Source organism: Leucoraja erinacea, chromosome 4 (assembly GCF_028641065.1).
Source record: "Leucoraja erinacea ecotype New England chromosome 4, Leri_hhj_1, whole genome shotgun sequence".
NCBI lineage: Eukaryota > Metazoa > Chordata > Chondrichthyes > Rajiformes > Rajidae > Leucoraja > Leucoraja erinaceus.
The window spans coordinates 2,097,523-2,114,795 of record NC_073380.1 but is presented as its reverse complement, the minus strand read 5'-3'; the positions used below and the strand labels follow the sequence as shown (position 1 = coordinate 2,114,795).

At 44.7% G+C, this 17,273-nt stretch overlaps 1 protein-coding gene across 3 annotated transcripts in view; it reads left to right on the top strand.

Annotated features, from left to right (window-relative positions):
* itga9 (integrin, alpha 9) overlaps positions 1-17,273 on the top strand; it is a 369,220-nt gene that overhangs the window by 68,898 nt on the left and 283,049 nt on the right. For all 3 annotated transcript variants that reach the window (XM_055633502.1, XM_055633503.1, XM_055633504.1), the window contains exons 7-8: positions 1,326-1,411; positions 15,600-15,662. In XM_055633502.1, coding sequence (XP_055489477.1) covers positions 1,326-1,411; positions 15,600-15,662 — 149 coding nt within the window. The remainder of the gene's footprint in view (positions 1-1,325; positions 1,412-15,599; positions 15,663-17,273) is intronic.

Genomic DNA, 17,273 nt, shown 5'->3' with positions numbered 1-17,273 from the left:
TTCTGTTAAATTGGTGAGATGATTCCCCATGTACAGAGAGAGCCATGCTGACTATGCCAAGTCAGTTATTGCCTATCAAAATGCTACTTGAACCTATACCTCAGAATCCATTCGTATAAGATACTTATGGGGCATGACAGGGTAGATGTTGGGATATTTTCACCAGTGGGAGGGTCTCAAACTAGGGGACATCAATTCAGGGTAATGGGCCAGTTATTGAAAACCAAAGTATGTTGAAACTTCTTTTGGCAGAGGGTAACAGATCTTTGGAAATCTCCACCACAGAGGGTTTGGAGGCTCGGCCATTAAGAGCATTTAAAGTGGAATTAGAGCATTTGTTTTATACAGATTTGGGCACTTGGAACAGAAGAGGAAATAAAACCGGGGGTGGATCAGCCAAGATCATATTCAATGGCAGGGTAGGCTTGAAGAGCCAAGTGGCCAACTCCTGCTATTTTCTTGTTTTAGTGCAGGGGTTCCCAACCTTTTTCGTACTGTTTACCCCTGACAACTTTAATAGCACATAACAATGTTATTTCACTTATTTATGAACAACTAATGATGAACAGATACCGGTATACCAGAACCAAACACAGTCAGTCAATGAGAAAAAAACATGTACAAATCCAAAATCAACAAATTTACCCCCTGGGTGGGTGAAATTTACCTCCTGGGGGTAAAAATACCCCTGGGAACCCATGTTCTAGTGAAAGTCATAGAATGGGCATGGCTCAGTGGAGCAGCGAGTAAGGTTGCTGTCTCGAAGTGCCAGAGACACTCAATCCACTCCTCAGGTGCTGTGTGGAGTCAGCACATTCTCCTTGTGACTGAATGACTTTCATCTGGATGTTCCTGTTTCCTGCCATGTCCCAAAGACGTGCAGGTTTGTAGGATAATTGGCCTTTGTAAATCCCCCAAGCGGATGAGGAGTGGATGAGAAAATGGGATGAGAGCAAGTATGAACAACATAGACTTGGTGGGCCGAAGGGCCTATTTTCATGCTGTGTCTCTAAACTAAACTAAACTAAACACACAAATGGGTTATTCAGCCACCATGTCCGTACCTACATTTTTGCCCATCTTCATGAATCCTTTTTGTGTTAGATTTATATCTCCGTATTTTGACTATTCAAATGCCTATTTTAATGCCTTTAAAAAATAAATTGTGAGTTGTTTTAATCCCATTTCTTTCTCATGGTGAAGTTATTGCAATTCATTTCCTTTGAATCGCTGTTCAATTAGACAGATACATTTGGATAGGAAGCCGCCATGTTTGAAAGACCAGCTAGACTACATGTTCCTCAAACTCTTCTTTTTCCATTTAGGATATGCAGTGGCTACAGGCCACTTCACCCAGCGCAGTTCTTTGGAGATCGTAGGAGGAGCTCCACAAGATGGAGGCATTGGAAAGGTACAGATTGATTTGATAGAATTTATTGCCACACAACCAGGGTTTGTGGAATTTTGGGTTGTCAGCAGCGATACAATAATAAAGAACACACAACCACAATAAAAATGTAACACAAACATCCACCACAGCATTCATCACTGTGGTGGCAGGCACAGAACTTGGCCAGTCCTCCTCCATTTTCCCCCGTGGTCGGGACCTCCACCCTCCGCAGCCGTTGCTGCGGGCGTCCAGATGGTAAGGGACAAAGTCAAAGGCAAGGCAAGTCCAGGATCGGCTCTTCCCCACCGGAGACCGCGGCTTCAAGCTGGTGTAGGCCGCAGGCCGGCGGTCGAAGCTTCCCTCCAGGAGTGATGTAAGGCGCCACCGCGCCCGTGGTAGAAGTTGGCCGCGGGCCGGCAGTGATGGCTTCTTCTTCCCCCGGGTCCCCCACGAGGGATCCCGGGCTGCAGACGCCGCGCCAGCTGGAGCTGTGCAGACTGTGGCTTCAGGCTGCCGGTTGCCCTGGGCCAGCGAAACAGAGCGCTTCCCTCCAGCGAGCCCCAGCGAGGGCTCGCCCGCTCCACGCCGAGAGTCCACTGTGAAGCCTCCAGTTTGCTTTTGGCTTCACACTGGCAGTGGAGGTGGCAGAGGTCAGCAGATCAGTATGAGAATGGGGAATTGAAATGGCCCTGCAGCCCTGCTTCCCAGTTCACCTTCAGGCCTGGCCCCCATACCATTGCCATGGGATCTTGCTGTCCTTCCCGTGCCACTAATTCCCCACCTACCCCATATCTCATACCCCACACTAAACTTCACCATCCTGAACTCCCCTCTTATCTCTTATTTCCCCCCTTCCCCCACAACACTATCGGCTTGAGGCCTCCCCTCCCTACTATCTCCTTTTGATGCATATCTGGCCACAGTTCCTACTCCTGCCATGTCCTCACCATTCCCATTGGAAACTCGCCATCTTTCAGGTTGAGCAGTTTGACCTTAGCGGATGCCTTGCCTCTGTACCTCTGTGTCCACATACAGTGCCCTCCATAATGTTTGGGACAAAGGCCCATCATTTACTTATTTGCCTCTGCACGCCACAATTTAAGATATGTAATAGAAAAAAAGCCACACGTGGTTAAAGTGCACATTGTCAGATTTTATTAAAGGCCATTTTTATACATTTTGGTTTCACCATATAGAAATTACAACTGTGTTTATACATAGTTCCCCCTTTTCAGGCACCATAATTTTTGGGACACAGGTGTTTGTAATTGCTCAAGTATGTTTAATAGTAAGATTAAACGAGAACTTACCAGTTTGAAGTTTGATCTTGATTTTATGAGGAGTTACGATGAGCGATTACATGAAGAAGGGCCGTCCGTCTGCGTGCGCGTCAATCTTCAAAGCAGCGATGTTAAATCACAGATAAAAAGAAGACCTGAGAATAGTAAGATTGTGAAGAAACTAGAACTTCCATATGACCTTAATAATATGAGGGTGGGAGCGGTGAGCACGTAATCGCTCATCGTAACACCTCATAAAATCAAGATCAAACTTCAAACTGGTAAGTTCTCGTTTAATCTCACTATTTTACTTCGGTGTCACGTGAGTGACTACGTGAAGATTTCAAAGTTCTGTGATTTTACGCCGGTTACGAATCCAGGCGTCACACACTGAATGGATTGACAATGGATGCATGTAATAATTAAAGCATTCAGACATTACGTAGTTAAGTAAAGAAACTGATGCTTTAAATGAAAAAAAAGTTAAAAAAAAAGTTACCCCTCCCAACCTGGGGGGGGGGGGGGGGGGGGGGGGGAACTAAGGGAAAGAACTTAAAATGGTACGTGCAAACACCCCCAGTTCAGTTATGGGGTTGTTATAAAATCGGTGGACCGTTATTTCATTCGTCCATCCTGCAGCCACTAGGATGTCGTCAAGGGGCACGTCCATAGCTCTTGCTGCCGACGTAGATGCAGCCCTGGTGGAGTGAGATTTAACCATATAAATGTTTAATCCTGCTACCGCCATTACGTCTTTTGACCATCTGGAGATGGTTTGAGTTGACACCTTTTGGTGTGGTTTAAAAAAAAAAAAAAAAAAAATTTTAATGAGGTTCTCCGTAACTATCAGATAGTGGTGTTAATATGTTACCACCCACACAACTGTTGGTCCTCTGGATATGCCAAGAACTGGATCTCCATCCCTGGCATTCCTGGCCTGCTCTGTTTTATCAGGTTCCTGATTAGGAATGTTATGTTGTTCATATTGGTGGTCATGTAGTCCAACCGTAGCTTTTGCAGTGTCTGGACTTTTTGTCAGCATACCACCTTCAGGGTTAGTTATAGGCGGTCCCCACTGTCAAAGTAGGGTTTGTACCACGCTCACATCCCATGTGTCAGTGTACCTTGGCCTTGGAGGTCTTAAATTGTAAATCCCCTTCATGAATTTTGTTGTAAAGGGGTGCGTTCCTATCGAACTGTGCCCTGCTTCCGGCATCAGATTGGAGGAGAGTGCGCCTCTGGCACTATAGATGCACTATAACTTAGTTTATAGTTATAGTACAGTTGATAGGAACTCCAAGACATCCGTTATCCGAACTGTGTTGTATTTGTTCGGACAGTCCTATGCCTTGAAATGGCTTCCTCAGAATCTGCAGACCAACAAGTTATACGTTTATGTAGTGGATGATTGCTCCCTGTAACTGGGTTCACTAGGAGGTCCCTGCTCTTGGGTACAGCCATTACAGGCTGGACTATAATTCCCAACATTTTTGGGGAACAGGCTTGAGTAGGCCAATCTGGCACTACCAATATGCCTGTGGCTTAGTCTTGCTTGATTTTTGCAAGCATCGGTTTGTGAGACAAATTGGCGGAAAGCATACATAAACATTCCTCCCCAATTGAGGGAGAAAGCATCCACTGCCTTGCTCCTGGATCCAGCTCGCAGGCCACATATGTGGGTAACTAATGGTTAGCCTAGATCTAAACGGATCAATATCTGGTATGCCAAATCGTGTAGTTATTTTGTTAAATACTGTCTGATTCAACATCCATTCTGTGTTGTTATTAAACATTCGTGATCCAGCATCTGTCACCGTGTTATATCTACCTCGTAGATTTCCCAAATATTCTTCTCGATACACCAGTGCCAAATGAGGTTCGACAATCTGTCGTAAGATACAGATTTTACACCACCCTTGTTAATGGATATATGCCACCGCAGTGGTGTTATCAATCTGAATGTGAACAAACACCGTTGCATATCGCTACAGAGAACCTTGAGTCCATATTGTGCCCCTAACAATTCTGGGTAATTGATTCCATGTGTTGGGGAATTACAGACTCCTGCTTATTCCATCTGCCCCCACAGCTTTAGACTGTGTTGGTGTCTCCCCATCCTTAGCCGTTTGCATAGGTCTGAAGAACCCTCGATGGCTTTCGAGCAAAATTTCCCTGAGCTGTCTCCCATTCGTTATCCGCCATAGTTATTCAACAATGGCCTCTGCTGGCAAGCCATGGTTTGCCAATTCGGCCTGCATGTAATCTGAGTGTTCGTTCCTTTGCTTGCTGTAAGTTCTGGCAATGCAAAGGCCCGTACTGCTGGGAATGCAGCTACTATTTGCCAATTACACTCGCTGTTTACCTGATAGATGGCTAGAATTTGACTATCAGGTCATTGCAGGCTTAATTAATATTGTCGTTTGCCCCTAGGCAAAGTCACCAACATATTTACTGTTCTTGATAGTATATTCTAGGTAATCAATTACCCTTGTAGGTGTCAATTTTGATTTAACTGGATGGATGAGGTAACCAATTCTTTCAAACAGGGTTTTGGTTTGCTGACTGATGCTTCTGCCAATTCTTGGTGACTCGAAAATGAAAATGTCCTCCAAATATGCCATTACTATGTGGTTTTGAGACCTTTGTAGTCCCAGAATTGGTTTCCGTAGTTTAGTCAATAGTCTAGGAGCTGATGTCAACCCATTTGGCAGAGCCATGCCATCCAGTTAAACTCCAAATATCTCCTGTTCTTAGTGAATAGACACCGAATAGTATGCATCTTTGAGGTCAATGCATGCCATGTGACCATTTTATAGGAAGCTCCTATAAAACAGTAGTTAGACCGTAACAAAAAAATTGCTGTTTCTAAAAGACTGTACTGCACAAATGAGTTAAACCTGGATGAAGTGACATCATCCATCTGTCACCTGTCCTGGAAGGCAATCCTGCCCAAAATACTGGGCCTGCCTTGAAGACAATTCCGGTCCGAGTTCCAAGTCTGCTTGGAACCTATGTATGTTGTGCAGTAAAAATAATCACATGTTGTTATCTGTTTTTTAAAACCAGATCTGAAATTCATGTTATTGTCATTTTGAACAAAAACACAAGAGTAAAATTACCAACATGTAACTGGTCCACAATCCCTTGTTTCAGTAAACCCAGACCCACCTACCTCCATGGCTACCGGTGGTCTTGTGGTAAGCCCAAAGGCCCCTGTTGCGGGGTCCTTTTCTCTCCTTGATTGGGAGTAGGACTGGTAGGGAGTGTGGATTCCATGTTTCTCCTGACCTCTGCTTGGGTCTTGGTCTGAAAACCTTATCATACTGAGCCTGCCTTGTAGGACAATTCTGGCCATAATTCTGAGTCTGCCTTGAAAGACGACTGATCATATTTCCGTGCCCAGCTTTCAAGCTACCACCGGCTTCAGTGAACCGCTTACCCCCTATGGAGGTGTGGGGTGTGTTGTTGCCTACTGATGAAGTTTGCTTGTCGTTGGTACCTTGATTGGTCCGACAGCTTTTGCTTCCTTCTTCTGATCTTACCTGAAGAGAGGATTCGGCGGCTGGTTTCTCCAAAGTCACCCTGATAGCGCTGTTCCCTTGCCGGCATTTGTGCGGATATTCTGCCAACTGCTGTCTCTTGAGGCCATATGCATGTGCTTCAGTATGTTCATACTTTAATTCGAGATCAGTTACTTACTGATCTTGAAACCAAATTTCGTTTGAACGTTATGTGAGGTTCAAATGACAAATAAATGGTATTGTATGGTGTTGTAATTCGAGATCTGATTACTCGCACTCCCCTCCATTGAGAGTGAGATTTGTAGGTAGCCCTGAAAACAGGTGCTGCCGCAGGCCCCTGAGGATACCTGCGCTGACATGGCCCCTCCAGCGGGCCTAAATGAGATTCTTGGTTTGGGTCAGACTGAAACTGACCGTGAATGCTCCTCTCCTCAGAGCAGGAGATATTTTCTAGATCTCTATCCAGGGAAGCACCCAGTGGAACCTGGATGATTGCAGAAGTATTTCTTTTCTTTTGTGCTTATTATTTATTTTATGTAAAGCTCTTTGGTGCAAGTTAACTTAAACAGTGCTATATAAGTAAAAGTTACTTACTTACTTCCTTTCTTCTGCTTGTCCCTGGGAAGGTCCCCCCCCCCCCTGCTTTTGTACTCTGATTCAGAGTGGTTTCTTCCATATGTACTTCCCCCTCCAATGGGGAAGACATTGGGTTGCCCCATTATGCGAGGCTCCCGGTACTACCTGCTGCTGTAGGCCCCGGGCTGACACAGCTCTCTCCTTAGAGCAGGTCATTGTTGGAGCAACTTCTCCAAAATGTTGCTCCTATGTGGGAGAGTCATCCTCAGACGCTCTCCGTTGAGGGAGGGTATCCCTTTCCCTCCCCGGACTCTTCTGAGTCAACGGGTTGTTTGACTTGCGGGTGGATTTTCCCGTACTGCAGGACCACCAACGGAGCTCTCCTCCTGCAACAAGTCTCCTGCCGGTTCTGCCGGCGCTAAATGTCGGGAAACACCGTTGTCCGCCACTGGGAAATGCTGCGGTCTTCGGCAGCCGACTTCCCCGCGGGCCGTATCCTCGACATCTGGGCCCTGAAACTACAAAAAGTTTCAAGCCCGAAAGAATGCAGGTAAGTGATTCAACTTTCCTTACCTGACCATCCTAACAGCCTGGGAGGACGCAGTGCCTCTGCCAGTCCGTCTGGCGTTGCGTTCAGACGTAATGACGCGCACGCAGACGGACGGCCCTTCTTCACGTAGTCACTCACGTGACTCCAAAGTAAAATTGCCTCCTTAATGCAGGTATAAGAGAGCTCTCAGCACCTAGTCTTTCCTCCAGTTTTTCCATCACCTTTGGAAACTTTTATTGCTCTTTATCAACATAATAATAATAATAATAATAATAATAATAATAATAATAATATATTTATAAAGCACTTTAAACAACTGCAGTTGCCACAAAGTGCTGTACATGAGAACTCATGGACAAGAAGTTATTACAAACCATTAAAAACCGTAAAACAAAGGACTATAAAACAGTAAAAATTAAAAGACATTAAAAGCACTAAAAACAGGAGCAATGTCTCAGCCAGTGTCGAAAGCCAGAGAATAAAAATGAGTTTTTAGGGTGGATTTGAAGATGGACAGTGAGGGGGCCTGTCTGATGTGCAACGACAAGGTGTTCCAGAGTGCCGGAGCAGCAACAGAGAAGGCTCAATCCCCTCTGAGCTTCCGCTTAGACCTTGGTACCTCAAGGAGCAGCTGATCAGCTGACCTGAGGCACCGGGTAGGAGCGTATGGGTGGAGCAGCTCAGAGAGGTAAGGCGGGGCGAGCCCATTCAACGATTTAAAAACAAATAAAATAATTTTAAAATGAACTCGAAAGTGCACTGGGAGCCAGTGAAGGGAGGCCAAAATTGGCGTAATGTGCTCCCTCTTTCTCGAGTTCCGGTTAATAGGCGAGCGGCAGCATTTTGAACCAGCTGGAGATGAGCCAATGAAGCTCGTGCGACTCCAGAGTAGAGTGTGTTACAGTAATCCAGCCTAGATGTAATAAAGGCGTGAATTACTGTTTCAAAATGCTGCCGCTCGAGAATGGGCTTCACCTTTGCCAGCTTCCTTAGGTGAAAGAAGCTGGACTTAACCACTGCGCCTATTTGTTTATCTAGTTTAAAATCACCGTCCATCCTAAAACCCAGGTTTAAAACTGTTGGCTTTATGGACAATGCCAGTGGACCCAAGTCAACAAAGGGAGGTTCACGGCAGCCATTGGGGCCAAACAAAATCACCTCTGTCTTTTTTTCATTAAGTCCCAGAAAGTTTAAGGCCATCCAGGATTTAATGTCCTCAAGACAAGACAGAAGTGATTTTAGAGAATAGTCGTCTTCCTTCCTGAGTGGCATATATAACTGGCTACCATCTGCGTAAAAGTGAAAGGAGATGCCATGCCTTCTTAAAATTGAGCCCAGAGGAAGTAGGTATAGAGAGAAGGGCAGGGGCCCTAAAATTGAGCCCTGTGGAACCCCATATGCCAAGGGAGCGGAGGAGGATTCAAAGCCAGCAAGGCTTACACGCATGGTTCTGTCTGCCAGATAGGACCTGAACCATCCCAGGGCACTGCCACAGATGCCCATTTGTTGCTGTAATCGGGAAATTAATATTCCATGGTCCACTGTATCGAAGGCGGCAGATAGGTCCAGCAAGACAAGAACCACATAATTACCGGAGTCGTTTGCCAGGAGGATGTCGTTAAAAACCCTTAGCAGAGCTGACTCTGTGCTATGCATAGCTTTGAATCCAGACTGGAAAACCTCCCGAATATTGTGCTCGTCCAGGAAGAGTTTCAGCTGAGCATAAACTACTTTCTCCATGATTTTAGAGATAAATGGCAGCTTGGAGATCGGCCTAAAATTGGCCAGAACAGTTTGATCCAGGCCAGGTTTCTTAAGTAGTGGTTGCACTACTGCATGTTTAACATTTACAGGGACAACCCCAGAACACAAGCTACTGTTTATGATGGCGAGAACCGACTGCCCTATACTCGGGAAAACCTCTTTAAAAAGAAGAGGAGGGACAGCATCACAAGGGGAACCCGACGGCTTGATATGGATAACCACATCCTCTAGACCCGACAATGTCAGAGGCACAAACTTATCGAATGCCACCAGGCATGGGGCCGGAACAGAGGGGTCAGAGGCAGGAGCTGAGATGAGAGCCCTAATAGAAACAACCTTGTTGATAAACAAGTGCAGGAAGTCATTGCACAATTCGGGCGATGCTTCCAGGCAGACAGGCTGTGGGGCATTTAAAACAGAATCAATGGTTTTGAATAACGCACGTGGATCGTGGCGCTTAGACACTATTATATTAGACAGGTAATATCTTTTGGCCTCTTTAACAGTATTTTGGTAATTACGCCAGCTGTCCTTTAGAATTTGCGATGAAACCTGCAGCCTGTCCTTCTTCCACTTTCGTTCAGCTCTGCGACACTCCCGTCGAGCTGTACGAGTTATGTCACTGAACCAGGGCTCGGGTTTAGCTCTGGGCTGCAAAGTTTTTAACGGAGCCACAGAGTCCAGTACAGTTCTGCAGGAGGAGTGGAACCAAACTAATCTCCTCCGTACCAAGGGAAGTGGACGCAGAGGGGGCACAGAGCTGATCGAAAGCAGCAGAGAATTGGCCAGCAGCGGAAGGGTTAAAGGTCTGACAGCGCCGAGCAGAAGCTACAGGTCTAACTGCAGCACTGGAGAAACCAACATCAAATAGTACAGGCATGTGATCAGAAAACACACTATCGCAGACCTCCAAGTTTAACACAGGCAAGCCATAAGAGAGAACAAGGTCCAATGTATGTCCATGTTCATGTGTGGGACCAGACACACACTGCACAAAATTAAAAGAGTCAATAAGACTTAAAAAGTCCTTCACCAACGGCTTATCAGGACAATACACATGTATGTTAAAATCCCCAACCATAAGGACACGGTCATAGTTGGGCATAATCCCAGCCAGAAACTCAGAAAAGTCATTCACAAAGTCCTTATGGTATTTGGGGGGTCGGTAGATGACAGCACAAAGCACCGTGTCGGAGCGACCCACCTCAAATAAAGTAGCTTCAAAGCTGGAGAACGTTGATAATGTAGTGCACTGCTTGCATTTAAAATTGCTGCTATAAATGGCTGCAGTTCCACCATCACGGCCCGACATCCGCGGCGAGTTGAAATAAGAGCAGCCCACCGGTAAAAGTTCAATAAAAGCGCTGCACTCACCACTGTCACACAGAGGAAGTCCAGGGCTCGGGAGCAGAAGAAATCCCTCAGGATAAAAGTTTTGTTTGCCAGCGATCTGGCGTTCACCAGGCCAACCCGGGAAGGGGATGGACTCTTTAGGTCTGCAGATCGGGGAGCCCGGGGCAGTGTCCGCAGGTTCCGGATATTCACCCCGCGATGGCGGGGCCGAGGAGAGCAGGGGGAGCGGAGCCGGTCCCGCTGCAGCCTCCGATCGTAAGAGGGGAGAGGGGGAGAAAGGAGCAGCCTGAAGCAGCCGGCACACCCGGCGACCGCCCCCGTCCCCTCCGAGGCGGCGTGTCCGGCCAGTTCTCCCGGCCGTGGCAGGCGGGCAGCGCTCTACATCTTCCGGGAGGATATGGTCCGGTGGCAGCTGAGAAGCACCAGGCTGGAGACCCACGAAGAAGTCGCCGACAAGGGAGCTGCTGACGGCCGCGTCCGGGTGCACCCAGTTTAAAACTCACCAGTCGACCGCTGTGCTTTCCACGGCATCGGCGACGCTTCCTTCGAGGCAAGGCCCAGTCCAGGTGAGTCGAGATTCCGGATAAGAACAGGGGCAGGGTATTACATTCACGATAGTCAAACGCACCGACAGACGCACCAACATTATGTCGAAGATCTAGGAGAGATTGACGGTCGTACACCAGCAGAGACTTTAATTGTATAGTCCAAAGGAAAAACACCAAACACAGACAGAGCGACAGACGAGCAGCCACACACACCGGCGCCATCTTCAACATGAGGACCAAAGTTGTGCCAATGAAAATCAAAGAAGTCATTATGAGACTGAGAAACAAGAATAAAACTATGAAAGACAACAGCCAAACCTTAGGCTTACCACAATCATTAAGAAGAAAGAGAGCACTGGTGATCTTACTAATTGCAAAGGGACAGGCAGGCCAAGGAAGGCCTCCACAGCTGATGACAGAAGAATTCTCTAGAATAAAGAAAAATCCCCAAACACCTGTCCGACAGACCAGAAACACTCTTCAGGAGTCAGGTGTGTATTTGTCAACGGCCACTGTCCACAGAAGACTTCATGAACAGAAATACAGAGGCTACACTGCAAGATGCAAACCACTGGTTAGCTGCAAAAATAGGATGGCCAGGTTACAGTTTGCCAAGAAGTACTTCAAAGAGCAACCACAGTTATGGAAAATGTTCTTGTGGACAGATGAGATGAACATATCAGAGTGATGGCAAGAGCAAAGTATGGAGTACAGTTTATTCCTGCCCAAGATCCAAAGCATACCACATCATCTGTGAAACATGGTGGTGGGGGTGTTATGGCCTGGGCATGTATGGCTGCTGAAGGTACTGGCTCACTTATCTTCATTGATGATACAACTGCTGATGGTAGTAGCATAATGAATTATGAAGTGTATAGACACATCTTATCTGCTCAAGTTCAAACAAATGCCTCAAAACTCATTGGCCGGCAGTTCATTCTACAGCAAGACAATGATCCCAAACATACTGCTAAAGCAACAAAGCAGTTTTTCAAAGCTAAAAAGTTGTAAATTCTTGAGTGGCCTATTCAATCACCCGATCTGAACCCAATTGAGCATGCCTTTTATATGTTGAAGAGGAAACTGAAGGGGACTAGCCCCCAACACAATCATAAGCTAAAGATGGCTGCAATACAGGCCTGGCAGAGCATCACCAGAGAAGACACCCAGCAACTGGTGATGTCCATCAATCGCAGACTTCAAGCAGTCATTGCATGCAAAGGATATGCAACAAAATACTAAGCATGACTACTTTCATTTACATGACATTGCTGTGTATGTCCCAAACATTATGGTGCCCTGAAATGGGGAGACTGTATGGAAACACTGCTGTAATTTCTACATGGCCTTTATTAAAATCTAACAATATGCATTTTAACCACATGTGATTTTTTTTTCTATTACAAATCTCAAATTGTGGAGTACAGAGGCAAATAAATAAATGATGGGTCTTTGTCCCAAACCTTATGGAGGGCACTGTATGAGTTCCCTACATATGGGACACCTTGCATGGTCTTTACCATTTCAATGACTTCCAATTCCCTAGACCCACTCTTCACCATGGATGCCCAGTATCAATATACTTCCATTCCCCATTTGGAAGGCCTTGGGGCTCTATTTCTTTCTTTCTTGGACATAGATCCAAGCAGTTGCCTTTTAATAACCTTCTTCTCCACCTTACAGAGCTTGCACGTATCCCAAATTGTCTTTAGACTCCACAAATCGAAGGCTTGGCCATGGACCCTCAAATCGCCTCCAGCAATGCCTACCTCTTCTCGGCTATGTGGACTATTCTTTGTTGCATGTGCTCGGCTACTCGGGCACAATCCAATCTCTGTTACATTGATGAATGTGTTGGTGTTCCCACGAGGAACTCATCAATATCATAATCTTTCTCACTGCCTTAAGTTCACTTGAACCATTTTGGACACCTCTCTCTGCATTCTTTTATCACACTGTCTTCATCTCAGGCGACAAACTATCCACCGACATTTACTACAAATCCACTGACTCCCACAGCTACTAAGACCACACTCCCCCCCCATCCTGTCTCTCGTAAAGATGCCATCCCTTTCCCAGTCTCTCCATCTCTGCCTCACCTGTTCTCAAGATGAGGACTTCCATTTCAGGACATTAAAGATATTCTCCTTCTACAGGATGTGCATCCAACCTTATTCTTCAACATTTCTGCCAGATACATGATTCTACCATCATTCGCATCTTTCCCTCCCCATCACTTTCCTCTTTCTACAGGGTCAATCTCTCTATCACCCCGGTTCACTCGACATGCAACCCCCCTCCCTTTCTGTAAGAGGTGTAGCACCTCCCTTCACCTGCACCCTCTCCACCATCCTGCCACCCAAACAGCAGCAAGATTGATATACATCTCCTCTATCTTTGTCTAATGCACTTGATGTGTTCTCAATGTGGTGTCCTCCACATCGGCACCTGCAGTCTGTCTGCCATGGATGGGGAACCTAGTTCTCCCCATTGCTAGCTATTTCAGTTTCCCTCCCCATTCTCTGACCTGCCAGTCCTTGGCCATCTACACTGCCAAGTTGAAGCCAAATGCAAATTAGACGAACAGCGCCTTGATTTCCACCTCGGTAGTCTACAACCTGACAGCATGACATTGAATTCTCTAATTTTAAGTAACCTGTTCCCCATCAGTACTATTTTCCCTCTTTATTACCCAGATTGTCTATGCATACTCTGCTTATCCACACACACCTGTCCTCTCTCACCCAGCTTCTTCCCCGCCCACTCCATCTGCCCATCAGTCACACACGTCTCCCATTCAGTCCCTTTCCCACATGGTTCCCGTCTGCCCTCCCCTCCCCCTCCTTTATTTGGTCCCAGACTTCACCTTCCTCTCCCATCAGATTCCATTGTCTGATGGCCCTTGTTATCTCCAACCATCACGTCTGAGCTCTTGTCGCTATCTCTACTCCACTCTCCCCACCTAACCCCATCCACCGATCCATGCCTCCTCACCTGGGTACATTTGTCACTTGCCCCATATGCTCTGCCTCTCCACTCTTTCATTCCAGATGAAGGGTCCTGAGACAAAATATTGACTGTCTATTACCCTCCAGATATTGCTGAGTTGCCCGAATGATTTGTTTTGCAACTAATTTAGCAGCTTTCTTTTACCATATCATCGCAAATGGCCCACATGATGGACCCAATTAAGATGCATTTCCAGATTCATTCGTCTTTTTAAAAGCAGCCGGGAACTTGTGTAAAATGGGAAGCAATTTATCAATGTTTATTTGCATCATATTATTTGTGGCTGAGAGTTTTACTGCAACTGATATTCTTGGAACATCTGGACCCAATTCCTGAAGAAGAAGAAGCCACAAATATAAAGTTTTCCCATAGTGTTCAATAATGTATATTTTTACTGGCATATGATTCAGATTAAGGGAGGTTACAAAGCCTTTGCTTTTGTATTGATCCTGATTATACTGGCCATAATATAGAACTGAAACCAACAGGAGATTAATAATGTGATTTGTTAATAAACTCGTTATTTCGAAGATAAATTGCATTGTGTTGCCCTCTTTAGGGTGATTATGAAATGAGTTTGTCAGCTGCTGGAACAAATGCATCAACTGCATCCATACCAACTAAGAACGAGCTTCCCAGCCTAATCTTGCATTCCAGCAATGTATCGATATCCCAGCACGTCACTGCTCTTAAAGTAAAGTACTTTTTAAATGTGATGAAGGTTTCTGCATCCACATTTTCATGCTGTATGTTCTAGATCTCTACCTCCCTTTGGGCAAACATTATTTTTGTTTCCTCCCCTTTAATCCTACTATTAATGTATGCTACTTAAAGGAAAGAGTTCTTCCCTGTATACTGTATGCCCCTAATAATATTAAACGCCTTATTCTCTCATTACAAAGAAAATGACTCTAGTCTTCCCCTGTAGTTTCTAGTTCTGGAAATGAGTCTTTAGTTGCTGATGGAATTGTGGGTAAATGCTTCATCACATATTTGACCAGAAATGCACTCTGAGAAAATACGTCTGTTCGTTTCTCACTATGTTTCAAATTTATGCTGATAAAATCGTTGAAGTTTTGCTACTTGCTTGAATAAAGCAGAAGATGCTGGACATACGCAGTCAATCATTTAGGATTAATGTTTTGTGTTAATGGTTCTTTGTCAGAATATTATCCTGAAAAGCTGCATCTCCTCTCTCCTCTCTCCACAGGCACAGGTTGACCTGTTCAGTATCTCCAGCAATATTTGTTTATATTTCATTCGGAAAGATTGCCCAAGGGAATTCTGTCACTTTGCAAAATACTTGCATAAGGCTAATTTATCTGTATGACCTCTATGGTCAATCTACATTGTTAGTGTGGGTGGGAATTTATCTCTTAAAGTTACAGTTGCCTCCAATCTACAGTATGTTTCCGACATATACTAAGGCAGATTTTTTTAAATTAAAAGCTATATTGGATTCTGTCACAAAATATAAACATTAAAACAATATTATAAGTTGACGATTCATAATGCAGTTTTCTATTTCTTTGTCCAGGAATGGTGTTTGTAATATCACCTGTCTCTTTAATGTTGGTGTAATCTAATGCGTTATCATTTCTTTTTTAGGTTTACATATTTAAGATTGACATAGATAAGCTCTCAACAATTTCAACTATTCCTGGAAAAGAGGTCAGTTTTGTAGATGGTTGATTTTTTCTCATGTCCATTTCATTTCCCATCAACATTCATGTAGAGAAGACACACAACTGTTTTGTCATTGACACTTGTCAGACTCTCCTGGAAATGCTGGTGTTCAGGACACAAAGAGATAGTTGTCAGTCTGGTGCATCGATGCATCTACTTATTAGATTGTTCACCAGTCTACCTCAATGAGGATTCACCAAGTTTCTGATCTTGTTGGTCCTCATAAAAACAACAGACTAAGATCAGACTTAAATGTGCAAATTTCAGGTGAAACGTGTTAAAAGAATGAAATATTTGTCGTCATATAAAAGCTTATCTGTTGTTGGAACATCTCAATACACAGTGTTGACCTGGCCCTTTAATGTCTATGCAAATTTTTATTTTAAATACATTTATCTGCCTTGCTTTAATATCCTCTAATGCCTGAACTCAACAAAAGTCCATCAACACTTGTTTCAGATTTCTACTCTTAGCATGAAGACATGTTGCTGACAAAACATACGCACGGCTTAGCTGTTATATAAGGTTATGCTCCCTTGTCCTAGATTCTCCCAGCTGAGGAAATGCTTCTCCTTACCTACAATTTAATCATCTTAAGCACTTCATCCTTAGATCATCCTTTCGTCTTCCATTCACAAGGGAATAAAAAGCCACTTTCCTATTTTAACTCTTTCAACCCAGTTAGAAGTCTCAAGGACTGTATAATTGTGCATTTGTCCAGCAGCCCTCGTTGTGAGTGGCTTGAATATTAATATAACTATCACTGTGAAAATGGCAGCAGCAGATCATGTACTTGTGATCTTCTGCAAAGCTGATGCCAACTTAATACTCCTGTTCAGATGTTTATGTTCCATGGTCCCAATGCTTGCTGGTCTCAAATTCACTGTGTCACATCAATAATGTGTTGTTGTAAGCAGACATCCAGTGACTGTATCATGCACAAGGTGGAGCTGAATCAAATCTCACACTCATACAATGTTATAACCATATAACAATTACAGCACGTAAACAGGCCATCTCGACCCTTCTAGTCCGTGCCGAACACGTATTCTCCCCTAGTCTCATACACCTGCGTTCAGACCATAACCCTCCATACCTTTCCCGTCCATATAACTATCCAATTTATTTTTAAATAATAAAAACGAACCTGCCTTCACCACCTTCACTGGAAGCTCATTCCACACAGCCACCACTCTCAGAGTAAAGAATTTCCCCCTCATGTTACTCCTAAACTTCTGTCCCTTAATTCTCAAGTCATGTCCCCTTGTTTGAATCTTCCCTACTCTCAGTGGGAAAAGCTTATCCACGTCAACTCAGTCTATCCCTCTCATCATTTTAAAGACCTCTATCAAGTCCCCCCTTAACCTTCTGCGCTCCAAAGAATAAAGCCCTAACTTGTTCAACCTTTCTCTGTAACTTAGTTGCTGAAACCCAGGCAACATTCTAGTAAATCTCCTCTGTACTCGCTCTATTTTGTTGACATCCTTCCTATAATTAGGCGACCAAAATTGTACACCATACTGCAGAATTGGCCTCACCAATGCCTTGTACAATTTTAACATTACATCCCAACTTCTATACTCAATGCTGTGATTT